We start from the raw sequence: 12,429 nt of genomic DNA, 5'->3' as shown, positions 1-12,429 counted from the left end.
AAGAAGAATGATTGTTGCAGTCCTAGAGGTGGAGGGACTGGAGGTTTTAAAGCAACATCAGGAAAAATGTCAAAACATTAAGGCCCACAGTACTGTCAGACCTCAGTACGGAAAAGTGAGCCACTGTCAGATTCAGGTGCAGCAAGCACTTGTTCAAAAGACAATTGAGCAGCCAGCAAAAGACAGGGCAAGTGTAAGAAGTTTTGATGATGTTTTGGCTGCTTAGACATGGGTCATCTAAGTCTCAAGCCTTATCTTGGGTGTCTGATGCTAGCAGAATCCTGTGTCTGCTCCTGTTCTCTAGCAGACCACTTGTAGGTACCTAAACCCTCACCATTTAGCACTGTTGGAAGACGGAGCTTCTGAGCCAGTCTGTGTACAGTGGACTTGGCTTTTTTTCACGCTGTATAGGACACGTGTAGAAGACTTACGTTTTTCTTCAAAGTCAACATAGACACCCATGATAATGTTACCATTTATTTCATTGTACAATACATAGTGAAGGAAAAAAAAATAAAAGAAAGAAAGAAGGACTTGATGGCACTTTGTCCTGTTAATGAAAACATGCTGTCTTCAGGTCACAGTTCAAGAAGACTTTTCAACCTATGGATAGCTTTGAGCAGGAACAGTTCTACTAAAACTGGGAGAGTTGTATGTATATTTAATTGTGAGTACTTTATCAAATGAGCTGGTAAAGCAGGGCTCTTGGGAGGTGTACTGAGTATTCAGGAGAGTACACACAATAATGTGCTGAGCTTTTGGCCTGAATACCACAATATTTATTTAGTTTTGTTGAAATAACAGTAATAATTTGATGTGAACATTAGAGTTAAGTTGATATAAACTTGTTTGTTTTCACTTCTAAGAGTTTTTTAACTTTGCCTTGTTAATAAACAAATCTGGTCTGATACCCAGGGGTGCTAGCTGAAATTAGTGTTACATCTAATTAAATATATTTGTTCACATTCTATCCTACAGGGAGACATTGAAGAGCTAATGGATTTTTTGCAAGCTAGCAAGGAATATCATCTGAAAAGAAGATTTGCTTACAGAAATTATCTTATAAGTAAGGTACAGTTAAGGGATTCTCAAGCCTTCGCTCTTATAAATGCAGCAGCGATCCAGCTATCAAGTCTTATTTATAAGATGGAGAGGTAAACGTCTCAATTGTTTTTTTGGCAGACATTTGACTACATTATCTCAATGACAATAGAATAGTCTTCAAGTCTTTTTATCTGGGTTACCTAGCAGAAAAAGTTCATTAATTTTATGTTTTAAGTTAATTCTAAGAAAACACTTTGTAGATAATGGCTTTGTTGCTATCCAGCATACATGAAGGTGAGGTGTTATTATCTCCATTTGCTTTGTACAGCATGAATTGCTGGTGGATGAGGAATTGTGGATGATTGCATCCACAGGGTAGTGATCAACAGCTGAACGCTCCAATGGAGATTGGTGAAACATGGTGTTTTTACAAGGTCCATACAGGGACCAGTACCACTTAATATCTTCAGTGGCGTAGACAGTGGGATTGAGTGCACCCTCAGCAAGTTTGTAGAAGGCATCAAGCTGTGTGGTGCGGTTGACAGACCCGAGGGATCGGATGCCATGCAGAGGGACCTGGACAAACTTGAGAAGTGGGCCTGTGTGAACCTCATGAGGTTCAACAAGGCCAAGCTCGAGGTTCAACAACGCCAAGCTCAAGGTTCTGCACATGCGTCAGGTCAGCCCCTGCTATCAATACAGACTGAGAGGTGAATGGATTGAGAGAAGCCCTGAGGGGTAGGACCTGACTAGTGGATGAGAAGCTGGACATGACTCAGCAATGTGCAGTCACAGCTCAGAAAGCCAGCCACATCCTGGGCCGCATCAAAAGAGGCAAGGTCAGCAGGTTGGGGGAGGCGACTCTGCCCCTCTACTCTGTACTGGTGAGATTCCACCCAATTACTGCATCCAGCTCTGGAGCCCTCAGCACAAGAAAGACATAGACTTATTGAGATGGGTCCAGAGGGAGGACACAAAAATGATCAGAGGCATGGAACACCTCTCCTATGAGGAAAGGCTGAGAGAGTTGGCGTTCTTCATCCTGGAGAAAAGAGAAGGCTCCAGTGAGACCTTATAGTGGCTTTCCAGAACCTGAAGGGGGCCTTATAAGAAAGATTGGGACAGAGTTTTTAGAAGGGCCTGTTGCTATGGGACAAGAGATAATAGTTCTAAACTAAAAGAGGATAGATTCAGATGAGGTATAAGGAAGAATTTTTTTACAGTGAGGGTGGTGAGGCACTGGAACCGGTTGTCCAGAGAGGTGATTGATGCTCAATCCCTGGAAACATTCAAGGTCAGGTTGCATGAGGCTCTTACCAACCTGGTCTAGTGGAAGGTGTCCCTACTCATTTCAGGGGGGTTGGAACTAGGTGACGTTTGAAAGTCCCTTCCAACCCAAACTATTTTATGATAAAACAACCTAGCACTGCTGCTGTTGATTCTGTGTCCAGCTTTATTTGTATATTTTAGACATCTGTATTGATGTCAGTCATTGGCAGGATGTGGAGCATGTATTAATAGAACAAGTATGAAATAGGTGATGTAGTACCAGCTTTTTGGCATCAACAGCAGTAGACAGCACTATAGAGATATATCAGTATTTACATTGTGTTTTCTCTTTCATGATGTTAACTTAAGTTAAAAATAATTTAATATTAGGAAGCAGGAAGTCTGTTAAAAGCTACCCGAGTTTGTATCTGTTGATACAATAGCAATTTACCTGATATTTGTAACCTTTCCTTGCTCTTCTTTTTAATTGTCCTGTGTGCTGCCTCACTGGAATCATCCTAAATTTAATCTCAAGATGCATTGATTAGAAAGCTGCTTCTAGTATGCTTGCACATTTTGCCTATTTTGCTGAAATCTGCAACATTGTGTCTCAAAGAAAAATATATCTCCTGGCATAGGAAATACCATTCAGATACACCTTTCACAGAGTTGCCTTCATTGGAATCAGATTATAGGAAATGTTCTGAGATGTTTCCCCAGGTTTTGTGGTTTTATGTGGAAAGCCTTCATGAGAAACTCTCATGTGTATGACCACTGTATCTGTGGCTCAAATCATTGCAATGAGTAACTGGAACTTCTCGAGCTGGAAAAATTTGTTCCACTCGTTGTTTGATGCCTGTTATTTTGTTTGCTTTTGTTCAGAACAGAGAAGTTGAGTTGAGCATGCTTCTGCTGTTGGACACACACTTTATCTCTGCTCCTTTCATGACACTTCACTGCACCTGGGGAAGAATCTCTTGTAAACATCCTTGTTGTTATTGCAGTACTCTCCTTCATTAAAATTCTCCTTGTTCAAAGACATTAGCTGTCTGGTATGTCAAGACCAAGCAGTTTTCTCATACAGTCTATACTGTCTCATTATGTTTCTCCTCTCCTTTTATTTTGTGCTTCCGTTTGGAGTCCTTTTTGAACAGAACATCTTTTATTCTAATACTGGAATTGTTCTTATACTGTATTTGTACAAAACCAGAAATGAAGGTCTCTTGCTGTGATTTGAGCCTTCTAGGAATTGCCTTAATATTGCTTAATATAAGTTGCCACGTGAACTCCCACAGGCTTTGGTTGCGGTAGGTGTTTTGTTGGTTATTTTTGTTATCTGAGATTCTAAATAAGTACATTCCAAATAAATAAATAGGTTTTACAGTACTGCATCACCTAGAGTTTGAGCTATGGAGATACTGGATTTCTAAATAAATTTGCAACTGAAATAATAGAAACACTCCCCTGCCCTCCCCCCTCCCTCCCCCCCCCAGTTTTTTTTTCTTCCATTCTAACACTAGGTAGGTGTGTATCATGGTCTGGTCGTTCTGTGTTGCAGAGCTTTTATTAAAAATTCACTTGCTGCATAGTTCCAGCGTATCTGTGTTTCTCTATTACAGCCCCTTTTCACTGCTCTGGACAGGGATTTTAATTGGACGTGGCAAGCCTAGGTTTATTTCATCAGTTCAAGACAGCTTGAAGGTGTTAAAAATAACTTGGTTATTATCTGCCTCACTTCCTAACCGTAAAAAATACAATACCTTGTGTTTTATCGAAAAGGGGGCCAAGAGGCTTAGCAAATATGAGTAGGAAACTTGGTGCTGTTGGTTTTTTGTTGGTTGTTTTTTAACATAACGCTGATCTTTGATTGTTTCCAAGGCAAAAATGACTTGGCCGAAAAATCCAAGAATGATGCTTGGTTGGATTCATCCCAAGGTACTGAGAGGTGTTTTAATTCTCTTCACAGGAGATTAGAGATCTACAATAGACAGGCATAGAAGAGCTTTGGAAGAGAAGATGTTCTCTTGTTGACATAACTCTGTGATAAAGCAGAACAGAGTTTCTATCTAGTGTCTTTCTTATATAGGAGATGATGATTTGAGGCTTGTTCAGATAGTTGTGGGTGCTTTAGCAGTAGATGGAGAGGTGTGAATTGTGAAATCTGACCACCACAGTTACAGTGCCGTGACTGCAAACAAACTAAACCATTAATCTTCTGGTTTATTTCTCTTAGCTAGTATTTTGATGTTTGTATTTAGAATTAAACTCTTGGAGTATTAGCAAATCCTAGTAAACAAGAACGAGACTGTCCTTTCTGAAGGAGGGCTTGCAACGTTTAGCTGATACTCTGGTTTATGAATTGGCCCACCTATCACATTGGAACATTGGAAATTATAACTCACAAATGTCTGATATCCTGATCTGGATGAATTAAGATATTCTTTTATTCTTCTGTTGTCTGAGGAAGTTTTGGGGAATTTACAGTGATTTTAAAATTCAATTTGAGTTTGTGGAGAGGGACGTTTTTCTAACTGTTGCAGGCAGAGTTGGGTTCTTGCTTACTCTTTGAAATGAAATGATGTAGCAACTGGAGGTAGACTCTAGTCTCAAAACTTCCATTTGAAAGCACTGTGTTGTTAAGATTGAGAATTTGCTCTGTGAGATTATTGTATTTTACTATTAGTTTGAAATCTTTATAATTTTTCTGATTATGTAGATGAAAATGAAATCTGAATATAAATTTTTCATAGAGTCCTAGAATGGTTTGAGTTAGAAGGGACCTCAAAGATCATCTAGTTCCAACTGCCTTGCCATGGACAGGGGCACCATCCACTCAATCAGGTTGCTCTTAGCCCCATCCAGTCTGACCCTGAACACTTCCTGAGAGGAGGCATCCACAACTTCCCTGGGCAACCTGTTCCAGTTCCATTCCTGTTCCAGAAGCCATTCTGGAACAGGCAACCTGTTCCAGAAGCCATTCCCCTTCAACCTGTCACTACATGCCTTTGTAAAAAGTCCCTCCCCAGTTTTCTTGTACACCCTCTTCAGATATTGGAAGGTTGCTATAAGGTCTCCCTGTAGCCGCCTTTTCTCCAAGCTGAACAACCCCAACTCTCTCAGCCTGTCTTTATATGGGAGGTGCTCCATCCCTTTGATCATCTTCATGGCCCACCTCTGAGCCTCTTCAGCAGCTGCATATCCTTCTTATGTTGGGGGTTTCCAGAACTGGGCACGGGACTCTAGGTGGGGGTCTCATGAGAGCAGAGTAGAGGGGGAGAATCACCTCCCTTACCCTGCTGGCGACACATCTTCTGATGCAGCCCTGGATATGGTTGGCTTTCTGGGCTGTGAGTACGCAGTGCTTGCTCATGTTGAGATTCTCATCAATCAGTGCCACCAAGTCTTTCTTCTAAGAGCTGGTATCTATCACATTGTTCCCTATCCTGAACTGAAACCGTGGATTGCCCTGACCCAGATGTAGGACCTTGCATTTGGCCTTGTTGAAACTCATTAAATCCACACAGGCCCACTTCTCCAGCTTGTCCAGATCCCTCAAGGTGATATTCTATCCTTCTGGCATGACAACTGCACCACTGAGCTTGGTGTCATCTACAAACTTGCTGAGAATGCACTCAATCTTGCTGTCTATGTCATTGATGAAGATATTAAACATCACTGGTCCCTGAGGGATGCCACTTGTCTCGAATCTCCATCTGGACATTGAGCCATTGATCGTTACTCTCTGAATACAACCATCCAACCAACTTTTTATCCACTGAGCAGTCCACCCATCAAATCCCTATGTCTTCCATCTAGACAGAAAGACGTTGTGGGGGACAGTGTCAAAGACTTTACAGAAGTCCAGATAGATTACATCCATTGCTTTTCCTATGTCCACTGATGTGGTCACCCCATTATAGAAAGCCACTAGGTTGTTCAGCTGTCTAGAATCAACTCTCTGTCCTCCATGTGTTCTAGCATAGCTTCTAGGAGGATCTGTTCCATGATCTTCCCAGGCACAGAGGTGAGGCTAGCAGGTCAGTAGTTCCCAGGGTTGTCCTTCCTACCCTTTTTTTAAAATGGGCATGATGTTGCCCTTCTTCCAGTCTCCAGGGGCTCGCCCTGACTGCTATGACTTTTCGAATATCATGGAGAGTGGCTTGGCAATCACATCTGCCAATTCCCTCAGGACTCTGGGATGCATCTCATTAGGTCCTATAGACTTATATTTATTCAGGTTCCTCAGGTGATCATGAGCCTGATGATCCCCTACAGTGGGAGGGGCTTTACTTCCCTGATCTCCATCTTGTTGTCCATTGACACAGGAGGGGCAGTGAAGACTGAGGCAAAAAAGTTTTCATTGGTATGATTGCTTTGTATCTTTGAAATAATTTTGAATTGTTTTTACTTGATTAAATTACATCTTTAAAAAGAAAATTGTTTCTAATGATGAGAAGGATTTATAAAAGATATCTAGAATTGCATTCCAGGGGTATTAAATGAGTAATATATAAGGTTAAAAATGTCTCAATTGAATATTGCTTACATTCTAACTGATATGTAATTGGGTTTGTATTTGTCTGTCTTTCCTTCCTTCCTCCTTTCCTGCCTTCCTTCCTCCATACACCTTCACTGTACCTTCACAGACTGCCTCAATTCTACCCTCATTTCTGAGATTATTTTTCTGTTACGCGGTTTCTTGTTTGATCCATAGGGTATCACTGCTAAAGGCACAAAGATCATTCTGTGTGTCTGTTTTGTTGAGTCTTATCATGGTGCTAATTGCCTCAAATATCCTTTTGCTCTTAAGAATTTGGGATAATGGGCTTCAAACACTGTTATTGCAGAGCAGGCCATCTACCTGAAAGTCATTTGGGAGTGCTGCTGGACCGAGCTGAGTCTGAAGTTAATTCTGTTAAACAGAAATTTGATCATGATTTAAAACAAGAAAAGCGAAAGCTTCGCCAAAAACTCATTACCAAGCGAAGGGGGGAAATGCTGCAAAAGGTAATTATTTTCAGTATATGTATTTTCACAGGGCTTATAATGAATTCAAAATGAAATTAATTGAAAAATAAAGTGTAATTCTTAGGACAAAGGTCAACAGTGCCAGAAGCATGGGTGAGAATAAGGATCTGTTGTTTTCAGCTGTGTGCTGTATTAATTATGCAGTAATTAATAGCTGTTCTTCTAGAAAAACCTGCAAGAAAGCAATAAAACTTGTGAAGCCCTCTGCTTAGTTTAACCTGTCTGAGAGGATGTACAGACAGGCAAAAGCCAACTGTATACTGGGGCTGGTAAGGGGAATGATACAGATATGTGACAGTCATCGTTTTCTGTGGGTTTCCTGGTTACATGTAACTTGGATAATTCTCCAGCACACTTAAAGTTCAGCTACAAATTGAAATTATTTAAATGCTGCTGTAGCTCTGATTGCTTGTGGTGGGATTCATATCACCTCACCTTAGCCATCTGAAAGTCAAGTCTAACTCGGAGAGCTCCAAATCATCTCTTAATAGAAGATGACTTGCAGATGATTTAAAATAAATGGAAGGAAGCTGTTATTCAGAGGTCCCTGTCTTTCTCTGTCTAAAGGATGTAGGAAAAAAAACTATGGTGGATTAGGAGATATTTCTTTAGATGACCAAAGTTAGGTGAGATTGATTTTAACATTTTGCAGGATATGTGTTTCAGCGTTTACTGCTCTTTAGCAGATATCAGTGCAAGGAAAGACAGCACGTATAATGATGGGAACTCTATTTATTGTATTTATTTTCAGCATAGGTAGCTTTGGTTTAGTTTTCTAATGAAAGTACTGCATGCTGTAAGGTGAGGAAAATAAAATTTAAAACCCCAACTTTCCAACCCCCTCCCCCCATCTTTCTTTTATTCCTCTTCCTCCTTGGTATTTGATCCACATTCACTTCTGAAATGCTGTCAGATTGTTACAGTTCAGCCAGCTGAAATTGTGAAACCACAAGATCGTGCAATTAAGTGCTAGCTGTTCTATCTAGCAACAATCGAAATTATCACAGGACTGTGTTAGCCTTTCTATCTGACAATAATCTCATTTATCACAGGCCTGCTAGATGCGCAAAAAACCATCGTGTTGAGGGCTAGTTAAGTCTCTGGACACTGAAAAGCAGTTTTGAGAACACTGAGAAACAAAAGTATGACATTTTGTGTTGCTGTGAAATGTATACTTAAACAGCTAGAATTTGGGATGTTCTGTCTCTTAACCTTGTTCCTCCTTTGGCAAATAAATCAGCAGAAAGAGTATCAGAAGGAGCTGCTCTCACTTGGAGACCCCTTCAAAACTACTAAGGAGATCACTCACTACCTGAGCCGCTGGAGAAATCAACTGAGTGATCACATCTCTGAATTTGAAGAACTTACTGAAAAGCTTGACAATGAGGCCAGTGAAGACCTGAAAGAGCTTCTGTTTAGTGTGACAGAGAAAGCTGTTGAAGAGCTTAAATGTATTCAGTGTGGAGTATTTGTGCAAGAATTGGTCAAGCTCAGTGTGCCAAAGATGTTCCTCCTAGAAGCTGTGGAGGAGCATAAGAAAGAGATGGCCGTTAAACATGAACAGCTTGAAAGGGAGGAGCGTGACAAGAGCATGGCTGCTGAAGAGCTGCTTCAGCTCACCAGGCAGAAGCTAAGCCAAGAACTGGAAACGAGCATTTTGGAACAAAAAAAATTAAGGAGCTGGGAACAATCAGTATTCATGTAAGTATCTCTCTGCACTCTTAGCTATTATTGCAAATAGAGATGAACTAGGAGTTTTCACACCTGTCTGGGTCCGATTCCTAATGATCATTTCTCTGTCGGGCACTTGGGAACTGAATTTTCGCAAGTGCTCAGCCCCTGCAGTGCCAACAGATGAGCCCTGCAGTGAAAATCCTGGGAAACAGTGATTTTGAAACCAAAGATGTGAAGTGGTATTTTGATACCACCGTTCACTCTGTGGCAGGTTTCACATGCACATCTTTCATTGTTATTATCTGTCTGCTCTCAGAGGTCCCCACTTTGGAAATGTCAAGTACTTTGTGAGGCCCGATTAGCCCCATGTCCAATTTCAATATATTCCTTCCGTCCATGAGTCAAGCCTTAATCATCAGATGCATTTTAAGCTCTGCCACAGTATTTCCACATATTCCATAAATACACAGCGTGGTAACCTGCCTCTCCAGCTCATGGGCTGCATGCATCAGGCTTGGCTGATACAACCTGTGGACAAAGTACCCCTAGCAGTGAGCCCCGAGCTGGAGAGTAGAATCATAGAATCATAGAATAACCAGGTTGGAAGAGACGTTGTGGCATGGGAGACATTGCAGGGAGGTTTGCAGGCCATGGTTGCACCTTGTGGCTGTTGCTGCCTGCTACAACATGACCCTGGCGAGGTGGGAAGGTGGGTGGTAACCTTCCCACCATTGGGAGACCTTGTGCAGGGAAAGACCATGGCTGCAGCCAAGAGTTGTGTGGTGCCTCACAGACTGGGCAGCAGGGTCCCTGAGAGATTTGCACCCTGCGTTAGGCTTTCTTCTTAGCTTTGAAGTACTTTTATGACTAGTTGTTTTACAACTGAAGATTTACAGTACTTCATTTCCTATGCAGTGTCTGTTTAATAACAGACATTGTTAGAGACATGCGAACATGAAAAAATAATCTGCTGTAAAAATCACAGCTATAGGGGAAGCAACCCTGGAGCAAGTGTACCATGCGAGAGATTGAACAGAGAAGGGGGAGCAAGGGAAGGGGGGCAAGCGTTAATAAAGGTTTCTCCTTTATGCCTCTTCTTTAAAGCAAAACAGATTTGCACAGGCGCTTTTGTGCAGGCAGCATCTTTATAAGTTTGCCTGCTGCACAGTGTAAAACCATATAACAAGAATATAAAAAGAAACCTTGCCAGTTATGTTTGCCTTGTTGAAGAAAAAATCCATTTGTGTCTTGTTTTTGTTCTAATTTTACGTGTTTTGTACTTTTATTCAGTATTTTAAATACTTTTCTATGAGCTGTTTTAATGTATTTTCTAACTTATCCTATTATCTCTTATTTATGTTGCTGAGAGCAGAACTGCATGAGCAGGGGAGTAGATTGTGTGACCCAGCAGATCTTTCCTATTTCTAACTTATGATTCCATAATTGTGTTTCAGCCTGCAGTGTCACCTGCTGTATTTGTTAGACGCTGTCTTTATTTACAGCAACAGTAAGCCATTTGAGTCTTTTCCAGTAAAACACTGGAAAGAATATGCAAACAACCACAGCATTTGCATGTTGTATGAAAAGCCCCTTAAAAACCGTCATTCCACTGTCTGTCAGTTTTGATATTTCGAAGACAGATGCCAGCTCTCATGCTTATGTTCACATCCGCTATCTAGGTTTCACAAATAATTATTTTGAATGATAGCTTTTCATTTTTGTTACTTATGAAAGAGGCTACGAGTTAGTCCAAAATACTTATGAAGATCGTTAATGCTTAAAGTCCTTTTTAAACATTGATATGACAAAACTGATTTGCTGTGTTTTCTTTTATGTCTCTGTCTAGATATTTGTATATTTATAATAGTATGGATTTTTTTCTAAAAGTCTAAGACAACATGGGAAATGATTAAGTATACTGTAAATGCTCTCTTGAAGAAATATTGCATTAAAGGAAGTAATTTTTTGATGGGAAAATCTTTATGCATAGAAAATGTTTTAATTTAGGGTTTAGCTATACATAGCTGAATCAGTAAACAAAAATAAGGATTTCTAAATGCAAATATTTTTGTGAAATAATGACAGTGGTATAGGCCTGTGATATACTGAATAAAAGCATCAGTCCTAAAGAAACATACAGTATGATATGTATTTTTTTTAAGAAAACTTATTTTTTTAAATATACTGTTTGTGCCTTAAATACAAACACATTTTTTGGAAAATAGAGGAAATTTCCAAACAAAAAATTCTGCTGTTGTTTTTTAAATACTCTTAAGGCAATATTTTAGTCACAAGATAAGATGATGACTGTAGTCTGAGGTTAGTCACAACTGGAAGATGTGACTTCAGCATGCTTTAAGTCAACTTCAGGTCGACCTGAAGATCGGTTCCCCAGACTTTGGTGTTGAGAACCTTCCTTATACAAAATGGGAATTTTCGGTGATACACATTACTGCTAAAATATATTCACTATTGTTCACACTACTAAAAGTTTTTTTACAAAGAACAGCTAGAACCCCTGTGACTTGGTGATGAGGGAGGGATGACATAAATGAGTTTATATAGAGATACTTGGGGTTTGGTTGGGGTTTTTTTGGGGTTGGTTTTTTTTGGTGTCTGTTGGTAGCTGTGACTGCTAAGTGCTGGGAAACAGCACAGGGAGGCTTTATGGGAAGCTTTTATCTCAATTTCAGCCCTAAGTTCAGGTTTCTAGAGTCTGAAGAGGTGGTAGGATTCTGTGCATAGGAAATGTGCTAAAAATATTTATTTATATATTCAAAAGCTGTTTGTCCTTGAAAATAAAGTTTTACAGTCTAGGAAGTTCTGTATGCAGAATTTAAAGTATCCTCAAGGATATTTTGAACTTGCTGAGCAGCTTAGCTCTATGTGTGAAATCATTAACTGATACATGAATAAGACAAAAAATGATGATTGTCATATGAGGTGTTTGTGTGCAAGCCTCTTCCCTTTTATGTAAAGTTGTCTATATCACTGAATAACAAATGGCTTTCATTTTTTTAACAGGCAGCTTCTGAGTTCACCTCTCTCGCTGTCAGAAGAGGAGATGCTTAGAATGTGGCAAGAGCTGCATTGCTGCTTCTCTCAGGTGGACAGCAGCTTGGCTTGGCCGAAGATAAGAGCAAGAACCTTGCTTCAGGATTTTGAGATGGAGCGCAGGGAGACAGAACTACTGAAAATTGATCAGAATTTAGCAATGACCAGTAAACAGGTGGGAATGACGTGGGATTAGTATTGAGGATGTGTGGGGAGTTCATGAGTGTATCTGCAGGTTGTTTACCTCAGCTGCAGGTGTGGGTCCATAGCTTCTCCATAGGTATGACAGCGATACTTGCCTTTCCTGTCTGTGTGGATCAGTGGACCTTAAAGATAATTGTTGAGGTAGTGGTTGCATAA

At 40.3% G+C, this 12,429-nt stretch overlaps 1 protein-coding gene across 5 annotated transcripts in view; it reads left to right on the top strand.

The window, feature by feature from the left end:
- EVC2 (EvC ciliary complex subunit 2) overlaps window positions 1–12,429 on the top strand; it is a 72,656-nt gene that overhangs the window by 37,620 nt on the left and 22,607 nt on the right. For all 5 annotated transcript variants that reach the window (XM_069856325.1, XM_069856323.1, XM_069856321.1 and 2 more), the window contains 4 exons: window positions 979–1,154; window positions 7,161–7,320; window positions 8,585–9,042; window positions 12,040–12,244. In XM_069856325.1, coding sequence (XP_069712426.1) covers window positions 979–1,154; window positions 7,161–7,320; window positions 8,585–9,042; window positions 12,040–12,244 — 999 coding nt within the window. The remainder of the gene's footprint in view (window positions 1–978; window positions 1,155–7,160; window positions 7,321–8,584; window positions 9,043–12,039; window positions 12,245–12,429) is intronic.

This window comes from Phaenicophaeus curvirostris, chromosome 4, assembly GCF_032191515.1.
Source record: "Phaenicophaeus curvirostris isolate KB17595 chromosome 4, BPBGC_Pcur_1.0, whole genome shotgun sequence".
Classification (NCBI taxonomy): domain Eukaryota; kingdom Metazoa; phylum Chordata; class Aves; order Cuculiformes; family Cuculidae; genus Phaenicophaeus; species Phaenicophaeus curvirostris.
This window is presented reverse-complemented; position numbering and strand designations above follow the sequence as displayed.